Source organism: Rhizomucor pusillus (genome assembly GCF_041956525.1).
Source record: "Rhizomucor pusillus strain CBS 183.67 unplaced genomic scaffold VTP01scaffold_11, whole genome shotgun sequence".
Classification (NCBI taxonomy): Eukaryota; Fungi; Mucoromycota; class Mucoromycetes; order Mucorales; family Lichtheimiaceae; genus Rhizomucor; species Rhizomucor pusillus.
Genome location: NW_027192153.1, coordinates 1,089,046 through 1,107,747, shown reverse-complemented (window position 1 = coordinate 1,107,747; position 18,702 = coordinate 1,089,046). Strand labels below are relative to the sequence as shown.

The window sequence follows — 18,702 nt, the reverse complement described above, 5'->3', positions numbered from 1 at the left end:
CCACTTTTCCCGATTGTACGTACGAAAGGGAATCGGTAGTAAGCACCCCTAACTAATAATGTGATGTATCTACTTTTATGCTTGCTTAATATATCATATAATGTCATGTCATTGCCCAGACGCGCATTCCGGTTTCAAGTTACCTTTTAAGTCTCATTCAAGACTTATCTCAAGTAGATAATTCACTGTCGCATTTTGCACTGTTGTAGTCATCTATCGATTTTTTTTGCTATGACAGAAGCTTTTGATAGTACAAGCCAACTATCTCAGCGTCTTATGAGATAGTCGGGAAATAGTCCAGACACGGCAAACCGACAGTTTTAAAGACAGTCATATGGGAAAAACGGTTGATCAGGAAACCTAAAGTTGCCAAGTAACGAGTTTAGAGTACTGATAAATAATCGTTTCGTACTGTGACTTGCTTCTTTTTTTTGAGTTGCAAAATTCAACTGTCCCGACCGGCTGTCAAGCGCCGTTTCTGTTTCTGGAAGGTACTCCACGCACGCGCACAACCTTTTCCCCCTTCATCATGTTCCAGCGCGAGAAGAATTCATCACTTTTCCTCGGAGGAGAACGCACCACCGGCCAAGATGTCCGCTCGAGCAATGGTATTTTATATTGCAATCGTCCCTGGAATGATGCGTACTAATCTACACCGGCAGTTCTCGCTGCTGCTTCCATCGCCAACATTGTAAAGAGCTCGTTGGGTCCTGTTGGTCTTGACAAGATGCTTGTGGACGAGATTGGCGTAAGTTAGGGACGGTTACACTCCTGCGTGGCCTTGAATAAGTAACGAGTGACTTAATTTAGGATGTTACGATCAGCAACGATGGTGCTACGATTCTCCAGATGCTCGAAGTTGAACATCCCGCGGGCAAAGTGCTCGTTGAGCTTGCTCAGCAACAAGATCGCGAAGTTGGTGATGGCACTACATCGGTTGTTGTTATCGCGGCAGAACTCTTAAAGCGCGCAAACGAACTTGTAAAGAACAAAATCCATCCTACCACCATCATCACCGGTTTCCGTCTGGCTTCCAAGGTCGCCTGCAAATTCATTGCGGATCAAATGGCTGTCAAGGTCGATGCTCTGGGTAAAGAATGCTTGGTCAACGCAGCAAAGACTTCTATGAGCAGTAAAATCATTGGATCGTGAGTTTACAGCACATGTGTTTGGAAGCGCAGTAACTGATCACTCTTTCTATATTCAGAGACTCTGACTTTTTTGCCAACTTGGCCGTTGAAGCCATGCTGGCTGTCAAAACCACTAACGTGCGAGGCGAAACCAAATACCCTGTGAAAGCTGTCAACATCCTAAAAGCCCACGGTAAATCTGGCCGTGAATCGATCTTTGTCCGTGGCTATGCCCTGAACTGCACTGTCGCTTCCCAAGCCATGAAAACTCGTATCCAGAATGCCAAGATTGCTTGCTTGGATATGAACCTCCAAAAAGCTCGCATGCACCTCGGTGTTAACATTGTAGTAGACGATCCAGACAAGTTGGAGGATATTCGAAAGAGGTAAACCCGTGTCAAATTACACAGGTTGGAAATACTCTTGTATTTACAATTGGAACAATAGAGAAATCGAAATCACCACAGAAAGAATTCAAAAGATTTTGGCCACAGGTGCCAACGTTATTCTGACAACTCAAGGCATTGACGACCTTTGCTTGAAACTGTTTGTTGAGGCTGGCGCTATGGCAGTTCGTCGTTGCAAGAAGGAAGATCTCAAGAGAATTGCTCGTGCAACTGGAGGTAAGCTGGCAGACGTGTTGGTGTAAAGAGCCATTGATTGAATTTTTACGTAGCAACATTCATCTCCACGCTGGCAAACTTGGATGGGGAGGAAACCTTCGAATCATCATACCTTGGACACGCTGACGAGGTCGTTCAAGAGCGTATATCCGACGACGAGTGCATTTTAATCAAGGGCACTAAGATCCAAAATTCGTCGTCTATCATTTTGCGCGGCGCCAACGACTACATGCTGGATGAAATGGAACGTGCTTTACACGATTCACTTTGCGTTGTAAAGCGAACCTTGGAGAGCAACAGCGTTGTCCCTGGTGGCGGTGCTGTCGAATCCGCACTCAGCATATACCTGGAGAACTTCGCCACCAGTGTGGTACGTAAATGCAGCAGTATCAGTAATGCTCATTCAATGGAAAAGACTTACATTTCTGAAATAGGGTTCGCGTGAACAATTGGCCATTGCTGAGTATGCAAACGCATTACTAGTTATTCCAAAGACTCTTGCTGTAAATGCCGCCAAGGACTCTACTGAATTAGTATCGAAGCTCCGTGCCTACCACAACGCTGCATTGAACGAAAATGCAGATGAGCGCAAACGCGCTTTGAAATACTACGGTTTGGAGCTTGTTAACGGTTACGTCCGTGACAACTTGAGTGCTGGTGTTTTGGAACCAGCAATGTCCAAGATCAAGTCTCTCAAGAGTGCAACCGAAGCTGCCATTGCAATTCTGAGAATTGATGATATGATCAAAGGTGAATTTCTGAGATGCATATAGATATTAAACATGTTCTGACATAAATCACTCCAGTTACTCCCGAGCAAAAAGGAAACCCAGAGGATGACGGACATGGCCATTAAAAAAGCATGAATGCATAGTAATAAAATAATGACACGATCTCTTACATCAATATGGAGGATGGAAGGAATTAACAGTTTAATGAGAAAAGAGAGGAGGCTAAGATTTGAAAAGAGCAGCTTTTACTGCATATTTTGCCATCATGTCTACTTCGAGATTTACGTGATCTCCAACTTTCTTCAAGGGCATAATTACGTGCTGCTGGGTATGAGCAATCATCATGATAGTAAATGTCTGGGCATCGTCGTCAACATCGCATACTGTCAAGGATGTTCCATCGAGAGCAATGAAGCCTTTTGGGATGATGTATCTCATCAACTGACGGTCGGGCACGTGGAATTTGAACCAGAGAGAGTTACCCTCTGGTGTGATAGATGTGATCGTGACAGTGCAGTCAACGTGACCTTGCACGATGTGCCCTCCAAATCGCTTCTGCGCATCCATGGCTCGTTCGAGGTTGACTTTGCTGCCGACCTTAAGCTCTCCAAGGTTCGTTCGTCGTAAGCTTTCTGGTGCAACGCCGACTTTGAAGGTTTCCTTGTCGAACTCGGTTACAGTCAAGCAAGTGCCTGCATTCAAGAGAAAACGGCAGAAGGGAATATGTTAAACAGAGAGCTGGGCAGCAGGCAAACACAAGTTCTCTTTTTACCGTTAATGCAGATACTGTCGCCTATGTGGCAATCAACTAGAATGTCTGCAGCGTCGCCGACGGTCATGCTCCAGCCCTTGCCGCCGGATTCGCTAACATCGAGTTCTTTAATGTCTGCGACAGTGCCAATCTTTTCAACAAGCCCTGTGAACATTGGAGAGTGTATTTGTGGGCAACAAGTCTGCGCAGCTGTTCTCCGCGAATTGTCAAATGTAACATACAAGCTGACTTATCACTTAGCGAGAGCGCCCAATACATTTTTCGAAGATGAAACTTGCCACTTTTGGCAAGCACGGCGTTGGGAGATTATTTGAATTGGCAAAGGAATACTGAATACAATGCATCGCTTTTAGGCTGTAAAGTCCACTTGGCAGTGAGAAGATAAAATGCCCGGTACAAGACGAATTTCCATCTGCATAGCAACAAATACTTGAATAGATAATTAGCTACTGAATGCAATAATGCCATGAATGGGACGTGTACAGTTCAATTAGCATCTCTGCAGCTATGAAACTCGGTTGTAATACCATCGTGATCCGTGGCAGGTCCCAGGCAAACGAAGGACGATGTTTACATCAGTGTATTCCGGATTTCCTTCTTTCTCCCAAATCCGGAAGCTCACGCGGGTTTGCATTTCGCCGATTTCATTGGCTTGTCGGGTCAGCAAAACCAGGGAAAAAACCTTTCTTTGTTCGATATATATACCCAAACCACATAACACTCGGTTGCTATGAAGTTTGCCAAGCAGATAGAAACCGAATCCGTGGACCTCCCGGAAAATTGGAAAGCATCCCTGATCAGATACAAGAGCCTGAAAAAGGTGATACACTCCGTCGTGAACGAGCTCGAGAGTAGAGGTCTTGCAGAAAAACTGCTGCTCGGCAACAAGCTGGACTCTATGGAATTGGTATACGAGTTCGACGGTAAGCTGCAGCAAAAGTGGAACGGAGTGCATGGGGCTTTTGAAGGCTCAACGTCTGTATTTAGGCGATGCACAGGACCCGCAGCCCTGCCTCAAAGTTACCACACTTGATTCGGCAATATCTCGCAATAGCACCACGACCATTAAACTGGAAAAGGATTCCGACTTTTTTCACCTGTTGTTGAACGGATTATCGCTTGCAGCAGCTGTGAAAGACTCGGAGCAGCGAAAGATCACCAACGACATTGAGCAGCTCGAAAAAGAGCTTGCCATTGCGGTATGTCTGCGTGAATAAATTGAAAAAAATCACCAGCTCATATTCGAATGTCATGTATAGGCAGCTCCGAAGAAGCGTGACATGTACACTTGGCGTCACATTTTCAAGCTCTACTTGGAAGCATCGATTTTGGAAGGCGCACATGACGACAGCGAACAATGTGATATGCAGACTTTTCAGAAAACTCGTGAGCGTTTAAAGTGGTTTTTGGATGAAGTTTCACGACTCGGTCTGGTATGCACATCACACACTTGGTCCGTGATTGATTGACAAACTAAACCTTGCGTGTAGGACAAGAAAATGGGTTCCAAAAAATCAAAGCAAGCCCTAGCACAGTTTCTTGCTATGAACACGGAGATTATGGACTTTAAACGATTTCACTTGCTCAATAGAATGGCATTGGTAAAAATATTGAAGAAGCACGATAAACACAGCGGGTTAAGGTTGGTAACCTGCTGAAATCAACAATTGATTGCCATTAATGCTTTGCGGGGCGACAGGGCGAAAACTGTCTTTCCGGCGTTTGCAGGAAAGAACGCTATCTTGTTGGATGGTGTTCTGCTCTCTCTGTATACCGTTATTTCGAACAAGGTTATCACTATCGTACCTCAAATTGATAGCTACACTTGTCCAATCTGCTATGGTAAGCTACTCGCAGTCTGATGTGAAATCCATTGCCTTACATGGATAATCTATGTAGCTCTTGCATGGAGACCGATAAGATTGCAATGTGGACACGTTTACTGCGTGCGCTGCGTAATTAAAGCAAATCGCAAAAAGATGTACGACTGTCCTATGTGTCGCTGCGACTTTGCTGTTGGAAACGCCGATGCCGGCAATCTTGACAGAGGTCTGCAAAACTTTATGATGCTCTATTTCCCAAAGGAGATCAAACAGAAGAAGCGAGATGACGAGCAGGAGCAAGCAATGATGGATATGGAAGCAATTACGGGACGAGCGTGGACTCAAACCTCAAACGACGCATGTTGTATCATGTAGATATATATATACCTTGCCATATACCCATATAAATGAATACTACTTATATTCCTATTTACATATTATTTACATGTACTTTATATGCCACTGAATATTTCGGCAAACTATCGAGTGATATATCCTGTTCGCGCAGAAGCTGCATTGACATCGGGTATAGTTTACGGACCATCTCGTGCAATATCCCAAAGTTTTCGACAAAGAGGACAGTTTTCTGAAGTCCTGATCCATTCTTCGATGCAGTGAATGTGGAAGGTATGACCGCAGGAACCCGTGAGCAAAGCACAATCGTCGCCTGGCATAATGCATTGGTTGCAAGCATGTTCGTAAGCTTGTTGGCAGATAGTGCATTTGTCTGCTTCTTGCACATCCCAGCGCCAATACGCTGCTAAGCACATTGACTTGATCTGTACTTTCATGGGGACACGTTGGGACAAGTTGGGAAAAAATCAAAGTTACAGGCAGCAGGAACCCAAGGGCTCTCTCGTTTTGAAGGTCAGAACCAAAAGGTTCAAAGAAAGAATTACTCGAACTTACGCACAGTAGACTAAGCTCTAGAGAGTAGTAAGAAAAAAGGTAATTGTATTGAAATCCTCAAGAGTTGATATATTTGCCAGTATCAGCTGAACTATGGATGGAGTGGGCATTATCCATGACAAGACACAGCTCCAACTCACTCATTGTAGAGTCCCTGCTGTGCTTCCGTAATCAGGCTGATCTGCAGTCTTCTTGTTCTTCTGGAGGGGTTTTAGAACAATTGATGAGCCTGAGGCAGAGAAAGACCGCGCCCAAAATGGTATTTGTCTCCGGTAGGCCCTGTGACCACTGCTGTAAAAGAGCCTTTTCTTTGATCACGTCTCATTGACGTGAAATGAAATTGACTCCTCAGTTCTCATATAGGGGAAATATCGGTTTGGGGAAAGCGAGGGGTCTCGGTCGTGTATGGAATTTAAACGTTTATCCAGGTTTGCGCGGTCTTGTACGTTCCTTTTTAGCGGTCTGAATACGATGCATATCAACAACGATACCAGCCAGACGTCATCTCCGAAAAACGTGGCAAGCAGTGCTGTTAGAAAGCTGTTCAATTCTGGAGAACTTAAAGCTAGTCATCTGTCGCACGAGACCTAAATGCTTTGGAAAAGCACAGCATAGAGGCGATTGCTGTGCTGGCAGGGAGGGAGGGATTGCTCGTACCACCAGTGCTGTGAGAGTCAGTGCGGAGGAAACAATATGCAAAGAAATAAGCCAATCATCTGTAAAGAAAATTACTTATAAAGCGCAAACGTGACCAATAACCAAAAGAAACCGAGGTTGAATGGTACACAAGGGACCCCTTCCCTTTAGCAACTGAGCGAATCTGGTATCATGGAGACGAATCTTCCGCCTGCCCATGAGGTTTCAAGTCTGAGATCAATTTTCTGATTCCTGTTCTGGAACAGACCGCCTGTTTTTGCTGCCCTGATACCACGTTTTTGCAATATCGTGCGTGAGGCTCGCATAAAGATCTTTAAGTGGAAACGCAATTCCGAATGACTTCACAGCAGCCACAACCACAGCCTCCTACTTCTTCTTCCTCTTCTTCCTTACTGCATTCGTCTACCATGTTGACAAACACTTTGCCCACTCCTCCCACATTACCGCCGCCGTCGCAGCAACAAAAACCATCCCAAGGAAACACTTTCGTGCACAAATTATACAAGTAGGTTGCTTTCCCGGCGCATCTTGTTCCAAATGAGAGAGCAGACATAACCGAAAGTACTTAGCATGGTCGTCGATAACCAATACCAACATCTCATTGCATGGGCATATACCGGATCGTCCTTCATTGTTTGCAACATTATGGAATTCTCAAGGGACGTCCTACCAAAACATTTCAAACACAATAATTTTTCGAGTTTTGTACGGCAACTTAACATGTAAGACAAGGGCTGTTTATAGCTTTTGACGATTTGGTGGTTTTGACGAAACTACCTATTTAGGTATGGCTTTCACAAAGTGAACAAATCGCCTCGAGGCCACCGCACCATGGCTGAAAATCAGATATGGGAATTTTCACATCCAAAGTTTTTACGGGACCGGCCTGATCTGCTCGACGATATCAAGCGCAAAACCATGGAAACAGATACTTCTCGACGCGACACGCGAGATCTCCACGGGCAAATGGCAATGATGCAAGTAACTCACTCGGACATGATGCAGCGGATAAATCACCTTTGCGAAAACTTTAATGAGTTGGTCAAAGAGCTTGCTGAGACAAAACAACGACAGGAGTCACAGGAGCAAATGATGAAACAAATGATGCAGATCATCGCTCAGCAAAATGGTGGTATGTTAATTTTTTAATGAACCGTCTGCTCCTCATTCGTAGTTCGTCGCATTAACGAATAATGCGCAGGCCATTTGCCTTCGGAAATAAACTGTCAACAGTTTCAAGATCCATCCACACCGTCTATTTTTATCACAACTCCTGATCAACAGCAAGCGCCACCGCAGCCACCAACCAGCATGATGCAGCAGATGCATTCTCGTGCGCCAGGCCTCACAGTACAGACACAAAATCTCTCACCGCACTACGGCGCTACTGCTACCTCTCCGCTTTCCCCTCTATCTCTAAGTCCGTATGGCACAAGCCCAAGCCCAATGTTCTCTGACGATGAAAGTTCTCTCTATTCCCCCCACACGCCACACACCCCGCGAAGCTCCATCTCTCAAAGTTCTCCGTCTCACTTTGTCATGGATCCGCCGACTCCACAGCCCACAGGGACAACGACCAGCGAAAGCGACTCGTCTGCTCCAGCTGCGTTTGTAGTAAATTCATCATCCTACGATGCTCTTTCCCATGGATGAATGAATGAATGAATGCGCTGGCGCATATACCTTTCATTTTTTCCCTTTTCCTTTGTCTTTCCTTCATCATCGATGTATCATATATTTGCAATCGAAATATAATGTATCTTTTTTTCTGTTCTCCTCTCTTTTGTCCTAAAGAATCATCTTTTTTTGTCTATGTACATGCGTGGAAATCTGCCAAACAAAGGAAAAAGCTCTTTTTGCGAATAGGATCAATTTCCGAGACGGTCATCCATTCACATATGAGCGGCTTGGCATCTCTCTTTGATTTTGTAGGACAGAGCTGGGTTCAATAGGGTAAGTGCAGCTTACATGACAACCACCACTCCAAAAGCTCAATAAGCCCCCAGGATGGTCCATTTTAAGTATCGCATCTTGAATAAAATACTCTTGCCATCATTGTAGTAAAGATCAGTTCAGATACCCAAATTTGCCTTCAGTAACAAAACAGGTTGTGAGCGGCAAAGATCTGTTAGCAAAGAAGCGGGGTAAACGTCTAGCCGCCAGCATAAAGTCGGATTGCAACTCACATCACGGCTCCAATGAGTCGCCAAACGATTTTCTGGGGACATTTGACTATATATCTAGTCTGCTACTGCTATAGAGCTACGAAGCTTCCTAATTGAGCGTGATAACAATTGATGTCGATCTTTGTAGCTTTTCCATAATAAATGCATAGCCATCAGTAAAAGGATGTTGGGATTTTGGCAACAAGTCGTTTTACAACTGCTGTTTCTAGTAGATGCATCAACTGTTTTCTTTTGTAAAGACTCATCATCTGCAATCGACTCCAAAATATAAGGATTATCAACACGATTAACAAAGCTATTACTCAAGGGGTGACATTCCTTTTTCTTCCAAAACTTGCACATGAGTCTACATAGTTGGCACAGTTGCTATGGAGACCGCGGTCTAAAGTCACGTAATTCATGATACGGGGCTGTAGTTTGAAGGTTCGTAACACATGCAAGATCAGTGGGACTTTATATGATGCTCTGATCTCTGATAAAAACAATAATATCATCTCCACTAGAGCGAATGTTGTGGATTCTCAAGTGTACTCGAAGAAAATAGCTACTACTTTCAGAGCGTGACAATCATCGGAAGAATAAGGGTATCTTCGGCTCACATGGAAATTGTCGCAATACCTCTTCAAAGTTCATGTGAAAAAATCGAATTATGGCATAAAGCAGGGAGCGGATTCGGAACTGCGGAAACTACAGTTCATCGTTCGAGGACCAGATATGCAAACAAACGTACTGTTCAGGAAAGAAAAAAGACAGTTCGGTGCATAGATTGAATATGGTACACAGAGCGGTCGATTCTTTTACATAGAGACTCTGGCGTTTGAGATGTGGGATGATGACGATGGGCAAACTCGATAGTAGGAGTCTGAATTTTGGGTTTCCATATCTGTGAAGCTCAAGCACAAAAGGGACGGGTGCCCTGCTGCTACCCACGCGTCTCACACTCTCTCTTTCTTCTTCCCCTACTCTGTCAAAATGGTCAAAGTAACAGTTTGCGGTGCCGCCGGCGGTATTGGTCAACCCTTGTCGCTTCTCTTGAAGCAATCTGAGCTCATCACCCACTTGTCCCTCTACGATATTGTCAACACACCTGGCGTTGCCGCTGATCTTAGGCAAGTCCTACTTTTCTCGCGTTCTGTAACTTGGGGCTAACATAGATGCTCTGTATAGCCACATCAATACCAAGTCCAAGGTCACAGGCCATGTCGGCAACGACCAGCTCGAGGAAGCTATCAAGGACTCTGACGTTGGTAAGTAAACTATACTTTTTTGGGGAGAAGTATGGTGGTTCCATCGTTGTATTCCATTCATCCCCAACACATTTATCTGTGCACTGCTAGTTGTCATCCCTGCTGGTGTGCCACGAAAGCCTGGTATGACCCGCGACGACCTCTTCAAAATCAACGCCGGCATTGTCCGTGATCTTGCTACTGCTGCTGCCAAGTTCGCACCCAAGGCATTTATGTGCATCATCTCCAACCCTGTCAACTCTACTGTCCCTATCGTCGCCGAAGTCTTCAAGAAGCACAATGTATACGATCCCCGCAGGTAAGTAAGGTTTCGGCACGGTGCATATCGAACGGGCGCTAAACTGATGCTGCATTTAGAATTTTCGGTGTGACCACGCTTGATCTTGTTCGAGCCTCCACATTCGTGGCAGAATTGATTGGCGGCGAGCCAAACTCTCTTCGCGTCCCCGTCGTTGGTGGCCACAGCGGTGTAACCATCTTGCCCTTGCTCTCTCAGGTTCCTGGCACTGAAAAGTTGGATCAGGAGACCATTGAAAAGGTTACCCACCGCATCCAGTTTGGTGGCGACGAAGTCGTAAAGGCCAAGGACGGCGCTGGCAGCGCTACCTTGTCCATGGCATACGCCGGCGCTCGCTTCGCTCTTAACATCATCGAGGCTGCTGTCAAGGGCACCAAGAACATTGTCGAATGCACCTATATCAACTTGGAAGCCGCTGACGCTGAAGCTGTCAAGTCTGTCAAGGAAGCTGCTGGCGATGACTCCCTCGAATACTTCTCCGTTCCCGTCGAATTGGGTCCCAATGGTGTTGAAAAGGTTCATCCCATCGGCGCTATCAACGAATACGAGAAGAAACTCTTTGCTGCTGCCGCCCCTGAGCTCAAGGGCAACATTGTCAAGGGCACAAGCTTTGTTTAAAGTAGATAACCGTTTTTTTTTCACTTAAGTTGTAGATGTATATCGAATCGAAGAAAACAACGATTTGGCAAAAAAGAGAAAGGAAAAACCGTACTAGAGACTTATATACAAAACAGATAGGCAATAAAAAAGGAGTACGAAAACAAAAAGGGGGCGATGAAAAAGAAAAGGAAGACATGGTGATAGAGCGAGAGAAGACGGTCGAAGAGAGATAGTGACTAAGGGAGAGTGAGGAAGCAAACAAGCATTAGTCTTGGCCGCGTTTAAGCAGCGTGAGGACAGCAGCGGCTTCCACAGCATCCACGCCCGCGGACATGGTGACAGACTCTGTGCTGAAACCTATCTTCTCTATAATAGATATGTCAAGAGATTGGCGAGTGCGATGGTCCTGATCGTGGACCAAGAGCGGCGGTGATGAGTTTGGTGATGAGTCGAGCGGACTGCATGAATCAGAAACCGAGTGCGATGACACATGACCGGATCGCGCCTTGTCGTTTAATGAAAGATTCCGAGCTGCATCGATGCTTTTCAGCATATCTTCGTCTTCAGACTCGATCGCCACTGAACGCTTTTTCTCCTTGACCTTTGTGCGTTTATCCTTTTTAACTGCCGTTTGTCCTCCTTTCTTTCGTCTCTTTTCAGCTTTCGAGTTCCTTCGCTGCTGCTCCTTTGTGGGCATGGACTGCGCGGCATCTGCACCGCATAAGATTTTACCGTGTTTCCACTTTACACCGCACGCATTGCAAAGCGTTCCCGCTCCCTGCGGTCCTCGACGCCACATGGGCGTTGACTTTGATCCACAATACAGGCACTTTTTTAAACTTCCATTGGTACCGTTAGACCTTGAGTGCTTTGAACTGCCTGCTGGGGCGGACATCGTGGTCGAAGGCGGAGATGACTGCCGTTTACTGTGTGGCGAGTCTATGTAACTGTCCATTGTCGTATCATCATCAAACATGTTGGATTCTATGGATATTAAAATCTTTCTGGTTAGATATCATTGTGAAGATGTTCACAAAAAAGAAGATGTACCTTTATCCCAGCTATTCTCATCGCTGCTCCATGAATGCTTGTCATACATATCATCGTCTTGTGATTGGATTTCCATTTTAGTCAGCGACATTTCTTCCTTGACAAGCTCTTTCTCACTCGCAACTCGTTCTGTATGCAGACGGACCTGGGTGGGGTCAAGCAACAGCAAGAAAGAAAAAAGATCAGGAGGATGTCGAGCCTTACATGTTACCCTTTACACAATAAAACATACCAAGTCCATCATTCGCTGGCACACTGCTTCGAAACCGGATACAGCCTGTTTCAACGCAATATACAGATCTTTCGAAACACCAGATATCTGCATATTCAAGACATGCGACTCTGACCTCCATACATTTTGTATCTGTAAGCCGGGATCTGTAAACCGACGTTGCGAAAGATTCCGTGACCGGAAAGAATGACTAGAGCATACGGCGGCAAATTCTTCCAGTTTAGATTCATACTTTGGCTGCTGTGTCGCGCAAGAGCATATGGCGTGAAGTGTTGAAAGGGTTGCAGAGGACTCGGATGATTTCGGGAGATGAAACGAAAAAAGAACCTTTTAAAAGACAAAAGTGTGTGTATGTGCGTGGTTAGCGAAGCCGGCAAAGCAGTAGCAGCAGTAACGTTTTTCGATGGAAGCAGATTGTCATTACCTCGAAAGGTGAAACGTCATTGACGGCTTCGACTACAGCGTCGCGAGGAAACAAGAAATATTCACGATCAGGAGCAGGTACCTGGTATTCTTCTCGATGCTCATCCAATATACAAAACACAACATCGTGTCGTATCACTCGGCGTCGCTTTCTCTTCTTGGGCGGCAGCGCCATGGGAGATCGACTGACGGCGGCGTTGGTGGTATTGCATAGCAAGCTGCTGGGAAAGGCGGCGGCTAGACTGCTATCATTCACAGGACTCTCCGCGAGCGATAACAGTGCATCGGCACACTCGGGTGACTCGTCCGCACTGTCAGCAGTGAACGCGATCTCTGAAATTTCCGACTCTGTGATCTCGTAGAATGCAGTGTTAGAGAAGCAGCAGGCCCCGAGCTTGAGCGAGGACCAGCCGAGGAACCGGGATTGAAATCGGTGGGTATGGCCATCTGCTGGATCTACAGCGTCTTGTCCTAAAAGACTAGGCAACTGGTACTGTTGGAAAGCTTCCGAAACCCAGTTTCTAGATACTTGTGAGCTTCCTGCGCAGGAGCAGATCAGTGTAACTGGAAGCAACCATGTACCGGTATTCAAGTCTTGCTCCTGGTAAGACTTCGCTGTTGGACCGTAGTCTTGACACCGATGTCATTGCGTGATGGGGTAGATCTGATAAAGGGGTGAGGTGAAGCGGAATCAGGGTAAGGGCTAGTGGGAAAGCGATTGTGATCGGGCAGGAGGGATGGAGATGAAAGGTTGCAAGAGAGCAAAGTGAGCAAGTTGAGCCGGAGAAAGTAGCGCTCTTTGGTCCGATCTTTCTCTGGCGCCAAGGGCAAGCAGCAGCCAAACATGCAGCTCGCGATTTTTTTGGGGCACCATCCAAAATCTCATTTCCTGCATCAGCAACACTTTTAGCTGACCATCGTCCTAGCTATATGGCTAACCTTCCATCCGTTCCTTCTCATGCGGGGCCGCCTACTCCAATGCTGCCATGCTATTCAACGATGCGATGCTGAGATACCGACTTTTGAAACGATCCCAAAAAACTGTTTTTTCAACTTTCTACTAGGCCCATAAAACAGTTGCTACGTTTATCATTCTCATGTGTGCTATCTCTGACACCATCTTTATGTCTTTACGCTCGTTGGAGTTAAATGTTACGAAACCTTGATAAGCTCTTCTGCTTTTAGCAACGAAAAAAAAGTCAGACGTCATTTCAAACGACCGTGCGAACACATGCAAAGCAGGCTTCCCCACAGACGTAAAACTAGGTATAGTTCTAGTCTTCTCATCAACAAGGCCTAAATATAGGCGAGAATAACAGTGCAATTTTTTCTAACCTTCGTCTACCTCCATTATTGCATATTCACCTTACACGCATTTACTCACATCATTTAGGTTCTTGTTTTGTACAAGTACCTTATCCTTTCCATAAAAATGTATCTACTCTGGCTACTGTACAGCTTAAAATACTCTGCCCAAGGTCACCATTTTTGGCCAAGGTTTTACTTGAGCCACTGTGCACGTGCTGTCGAGATCAATTCAGATTTTTGAGTATATTACAGTTATCGCTCTGATATATGCAAAATGTATTTTCGCATACTTTTGAAATATTTATACGAAGGCATACTCTCCACATATGCTGTATATCGTCTTGCTAATAAATTACACCTACGGCGCGGGCAATTATGAGTGTTGGCCTTTAGCTATCGCTTCTATGCAGTATTCTGAGACTTTGCAGTGCAGCTGAGCGGTTTAACGATGGAGCAGCTGGATGACGCTGGATGCTAAGGATAAGCAACGCCAGCGAGCGTTCAAGACAGGAAAAGAAAGAATCCATGAACGATCTCGGATCGTGGTTGCCGAGTTACACTGGCAAATGGCGTCTGTGCGTGTTTGTCGGAAAAAAGGTGACCAGACAGTCTAGTTAATATATTGCGTGCACAAGAGGAGAGGCTTCTTTTCTCTTTTCTGGTTTTGCCGCCGGCGGAAAGTCGACAGCAAATGTTTTTTCGAAATACTAAAAAGGAGGAGAAGAAGGATGGAAACAGCACTTTTCGGCCCACGCGGGAGAGAAGATGCACACAAATGAAAGCATGGACCGTCATCCCCTCGGCCCCTTCCAACCCGGGCTCTTTTTTTATTGAAGCGCCTTGCTCGAGTATACATAATACATAAATACACTGTTTTTATTCCATCCATTGACTTCCTCCTTACCTTCTCATCAGTTTTGAATTGTTTCTTAACCCTCCCTCTCATTTTACCCGCCATAGCCACTTTTGCCCTGACGATGCTACCGGTTTGGGCCTGGGTTTTGATAGCGCTCTGCATTGTATTCTTGATCGTCCTCGTTGCAGCAATCGTGTTCCTGCTAGGAAGACGGCGGAGTGGCAGTTTAACGCAGAAGCAGCAGCAGTCATCATCGTCATCCAAGAAAGACTTGGAAGCTGGTCCTTCTTCTCCTCCACAAAATGATGACACATCTTCGATAAAGTCTTCTTTCAAAGGTGATGAAATAAGCATCAAAATACCCACACCGTCGCCGGACGAACTGTTCAAACCACTACCTGCGCCGCCGCGGAAACCGCGTCAAAACAGTGCTACAACATTGTCGACAAACAATCTTACCACTTTGATTGTCCAAGCACGTCAACTCTCCCTCTCCCCTTTCGCCGCTGCTGGATCGCCGGTACCTTCTGTTGAAGAAAGCGCAGCAAGCAATCCTGTGTAAATTTATTCCGAGAAACTTTTCTTTGTATATTCAATTTTTGTGTGCATTATATATATAAAGATGAAAAAGACATCAACGCTTACACCCCCTTCTTATCTATACTGCTACTACTTAATTTAATGACAACAACAACATGCCGCACAACGTAACGAGACGAATGGACCACTACGAAGGATTCCGAGAAGCGCTAGTCGAGTACCAAAGAATTTCACACATCGGTAGCGAGTATGAGAGGAAACAAGTGTATCAAATACGATGCGGCCATTGCCTCACCATCCTGACAAATCGAGGGATGAATGTAAGAAGTTGCTGCTGCATCGAAATATCCTAACACGAGAGTGCTCATTGCGTGACACATTCAAGGCAGTCTTGCTATCTGATCGTTCAATACAGCTTTTTTCCACGGATCTTTTACCAGACACGTATGATCCCATGGTTGCTTACATTTCAGCTTATTAAATACATCTAGCTAACTATGGACTACTCACACAGACTAGGATTTGTGCACGGTGACTACTCTGCAGCGTCTTGTTCTTGCCGCGTTCGAGACACGGCTTGCCTGACATGGTAAGTCTCGCAAAAACAAACCAAAGACATCAAATCAAACAAATGCTTATTTTGTGTGTGTGTGTTCCATCAGTGGCAACATTGTCGGATATCACGTCAATGTACCCTGCAAAGTTTGTCTGAGTCAGCCAAACAATGGCCATTATTGGATGTTCCGCAGCGCGGATATAAAACCGTTTGCAATCAAGTTCGAACGTAAGTTTTGCAATAGTCTTTGCACGCACGCACATACGCAATATTTTCTTTCTCAAATATATTCAATCATTTTTAAAGTAGGCATTGGCAACAACGATCTACCTTTGCTGTGGGGTTTCGTGTACGGCGCGGGAGAGTTCAACGGAAAGAGTTTCCGCTCAGGCAACCTGGAAGGCGCACACCGGTCATGCCAGCTATCAGTCAAGCTACCGTGGCATCTGCGGCTGATCGTGCATTCAGCAAAGTTTCTAGAACAAGTAGAGGCAGTCGCTTCCGACGAGGATGCGCGGGATCTTTACGCTGAGGTTTGTCGGTAACATGCCAATTTTGGATAGATGGGTGCTTGGCATGTTCGTTGAGTGTGATCACCACCATCTTTCTTTTTTTTCCTTTTCTTCGTTTCCTTTTCTCATTTGCAAAATAAACAAGTAAACCGGATGGGTTTGCGTCCTAGATACCGGCATCTGCTGCAAAACTGGCACGTGCTTGTCTTGACGGCAGTTATCCTGCTCGTGCTCTTGCTTGGATATCAGTCCACCACCCCCTATGAAAGAAACAACACCTTGCAGCAGCAACAGCTCGACCGTAACAACAACGACAGCAGCGATCTCGCTCTGCAAGACGCGATCGCCTCCGATCTGTATGCGATCGAGGAAGCAGCTGCGCAGCTTTTCCCAGCATACGCGCAGGATATTCTGGAAATGTTGGAGCAGCAGCGGGAGAAGGAAAATATCCCAAAGTGGCAAAAATGGCTGCTTCCAAGTGACAACGAACGGCAACCTATCATTGAGTTCCTAGATGCGTTTTCCACTGACGGTAACTGCGAAAACGAGCCGTTGCCACTTCCAGTGCTGCGCAGAGTCATTGCAGACAGCCAAGATATCAAAGACGATCAAACCTTTCCTGAACCAATTCTACTTATTCCCAGAGCGGCACGATTCATGTGCATACGCGCTGTTATACCCCCTCTTTTGGAGCTATCGTCCACGTCGGTATCAAGTGTACAAGAGAATCCATACCACTATCTGTATCAACCCTTTTTACTGCATCAAAGGAATCTCACGTCGCCCTGGTGGGACTCGCTTCTAGTGTCAGCTCAACACATCGAAACGGGATCGTCGCTGCCACTGCGCATGCAACCGTGGAGCGGCCACAAAACGCTTCGCGATGAATGGCGGAAACGCACGCTAGATAACAACAAACCTGCCTGGGTGCATGATCGCGAACAATGGATGCATGAACGGCTTATGCTACATGTCTACGAAGCTAGCGTCACGCTGCACGATCCAGGACACTACAAATTTGAAGGTAGACTGGAATACCAAGACGGCTTGTGGAATTTCGAAAAAGGTCCTATCGTGCCGTACAAACCTCAGATGATGCAAATCATATCCGCGCAGGAGCTGCCTATCACTGTAGGCGAGCCTCATGGTACGCTGGAAGATATCGTGCAGCAACATTTACAGCTTCCTCTGTGCGCCGGAGCAGACCATCCTGGGCGATGGTTACCTGCTCCTCCTGGGTTGCCAGACTTAGTCACCGACAAAGATGGCAAATTCTGGGCTCCCTTTGACTGCCGTTACCAGCGTATCAGCTACAGCGACTTTGCAGAGTGCCTGGCAGAAAAATATCCAGCTGGCATCGATATGTACGGAGACTCGAATACGCGTCGATCGATCAAGAAAATGGTGACGGGCGGTCGGTGGTGTGACGGATGGCACGGCCGAATGGTGGCAGCAATGGCAGCTAGCAGCAGTGCTGAACGCGAACAACAGCGGCAGAAACAAGACGACAAAGAAACACCTATCAACAATAACCTTAGCAGTGATCCATACGATTGGTCGTTACTGGATGATGATAACAAGATTCAACAGCTGCGCAGTTGTCACTGCGAAGATTTTCACGAACCCGGTTGGAACCCGTCGTGGTTTGACGCGCAAGATCGAAGAAACGCAGTCAGGCTCAGGAATAGCACCGGGCACGAGCGTGCATTGCTCCGAAGCTACAAGTGGGATGGACTGACGTACCTAAACGACCCATCCTGGACGACAGCTTTCACGACCATCAATGCGACGTTTGATATCTCGCATCCAAGCGACGTCGTTATTTTCTCGCTAGGCAACTGGGACGCGGCGTACATGTCTTTGTATGAGTTTAACAAGGAGCTCGATAAGCTTTTGAACTACGTAGCAACTACGTATGCAAACAAGCAGATTATATATCGAACACCCCAGTATTACTGCTGTCGAGCTGACAATACTAAGAGAAACAGATTACTCAGCAGCTCCAGAGTCCAAGCATTCAACGACCTAGCAAAGTCAAAATTTGTTCGAGTGCTAGGTGCTCGAGTGTGGGACACGATGGTCCTGGGCGAGTCAAGGACGTGGCACGAGAAACTGCAAGCAAGAGACTGTCCCTCCAATCATGCCACGCCGGACGTGGTAGAAATAGAAAATCAAATTCTAATGAATGCACTGTGCAATGCATGATCCTTCTAGCTGGATTTAGCTTAAAAAATATCACATACATACAT

The 18,702-nt window shown here is 46.0% G+C and overlaps 10 protein-coding genes across 10 annotated transcripts; 7 read left to right on the top strand and 3 right to left on the bottom strand.

Moving 5' to 3' along the window:
- Positions 1-529: 529 nt before the first annotated feature.
- On the top strand, positions 530-2,609 carry VTP01DRAFT_1948 (uncharacterized protein; the record flags this gene model as incomplete). The annotated part of the gene is made up of 8 exons (XM_069380354.1): positions 530-608; positions 663-748; positions 811-1,148; positions 1,208-1,516; positions 1,578-1,753; positions 1,807-2,123; positions 2,188-2,503; positions 2,560-2,609. The coding sequence occupies 8 exons, from the start codon at positions 530-532 to the stop codon at positions 2,607-2,609; spliced, it is 1,671 nt and encodes a 556-aa protein (XP_069238372.1).
- Positions 2,610-2,706: 97 nt separating this feature from the next.
- On the bottom strand, positions 2,707-3,410 carry VTP01DRAFT_1947 (uncharacterized protein; the record flags this gene model as incomplete). The annotated part of the gene is made up of 2 exons (XM_069380353.1): positions 2,707-3,176; positions 3,257-3,410. 2 exons carry the CDS (start codon positions 3,408-3,410, stop codon positions 2,707-2,709), a joined length of 624 nt encoding a protein of 207 aa, XP_069238371.1.
- Positions 3,411-3,986: 576 nt separating this feature from the next.
- On the top strand, positions 3,987-5,454 carry VTP01DRAFT_1946 (uncharacterized protein; the record flags this gene model as incomplete). The annotated part of the gene is made up of 6 exons (XM_069380352.1): positions 3,987-4,179; positions 4,244-4,455; positions 4,516-4,689; positions 4,747-4,898; positions 4,956-5,098; positions 5,156-5,454. 6 exons carry the CDS (start codon positions 3,987-3,989, stop codon positions 5,452-5,454), a joined length of 1,173 nt encoding a protein of 390 aa, XP_069238370.1.
- A 158-nt stretch (positions 5,455-5,612) lies between these two features.
- Positions 5,613-5,870, bottom strand: VTP01DRAFT_1945 (uncharacterized protein; the record flags this gene model as incomplete). The annotated part of the gene is made up of 1 exon (XM_069380351.1): positions 5,613-5,870. One exon carries the CDS (start codon positions 5,868-5,870, stop codon positions 5,613-5,615), a length of 258 nt encoding a protein of 85 aa, XP_069238369.1.
- Positions 5,871-6,980: 1,110 nt separating this feature from the next.
- VTP01DRAFT_1944 (uncharacterized protein) lies at positions 6,981-8,298 on the top strand (the record flags this gene model as incomplete). The annotated part of the gene is made up of 4 exons (XM_069380350.1): positions 6,981-7,150; positions 7,215-7,367; positions 7,431-7,777; positions 7,847-8,298. The coding sequence occupies 4 exons, from the start codon at positions 6,981-6,983 to the stop codon at positions 8,296-8,298; spliced, it is 1,122 nt and encodes a 373-aa protein (XP_069238368.1).
- Positions 8,299-9,803: 1,505 nt separating this feature from the next.
- Positions 9,804-10,994, top strand: VTP01DRAFT_1943 (uncharacterized protein; the record flags this gene model as incomplete). Its single annotated transcript, XM_069380349.1, has 4 exons — positions 9,804-9,940; positions 9,999-10,078; positions 10,169-10,376; positions 10,436-10,994. The coding sequence occupies 4 exons, from the start codon at positions 9,804-9,806 to the stop codon at positions 10,992-10,994; spliced, it is 984 nt and encodes a 327-aa protein (XP_069238367.1).
- Positions 10,995-11,241: 247 nt separating this feature from the next.
- Positions 11,242-13,328, bottom strand: VTP01DRAFT_1942 (uncharacterized protein; the record flags this gene model as incomplete). Its single annotated transcript, XM_069380348.1, has 5 exons — positions 11,242-11,960; positions 12,027-12,171; positions 12,259-12,585; positions 12,683-13,202; positions 13,264-13,328. 5 exons carry the CDS (start codon positions 13,326-13,328, stop codon positions 11,242-11,244), a joined length of 1,776 nt encoding a protein of 591 aa, XP_069238366.1.
- Positions 13,329-14,966: 1,638 nt separating this feature from the next.
- VTP01DRAFT_1941 (uncharacterized protein) lies at positions 14,967-15,407 on the top strand (the record flags this gene model as incomplete). Its single annotated transcript, XM_069380347.1, has 1 exon — positions 14,967-15,407. One exon carries the CDS (start codon positions 14,967-14,969, stop codon positions 15,405-15,407), a length of 441 nt encoding a protein of 146 aa, XP_069238365.1.
- A 133-nt stretch (positions 15,408-15,540) lies between these two features.
- On the top strand, positions 15,541-16,486 carry VTP01DRAFT_1940 (uncharacterized protein; the record flags this gene model as incomplete). Its single annotated transcript, XM_069380346.1, has 5 exons — positions 15,541-15,705; positions 15,771-15,829; positions 15,900-15,974; positions 16,048-16,169; positions 16,251-16,486. 5 exons carry the CDS (start codon positions 15,541-15,543, stop codon positions 16,484-16,486), a joined length of 657 nt encoding a protein of 218 aa, XP_069238364.1.
- Positions 16,487-16,606: 120 nt separating this feature from the next.
- VTP01DRAFT_1939 (uncharacterized protein) lies at positions 16,607-18,658 on the top strand (the record flags this gene model as incomplete). The annotated part of the gene is made up of 1 exon (XM_069380344.1): positions 16,607-18,658. One exon carries the CDS (start codon positions 16,607-16,609, stop codon positions 18,656-18,658), a length of 2,052 nt encoding a protein of 683 aa, XP_069238363.1.
- Positions 18,659-18,702: the final 44 nt, after the last annotated feature.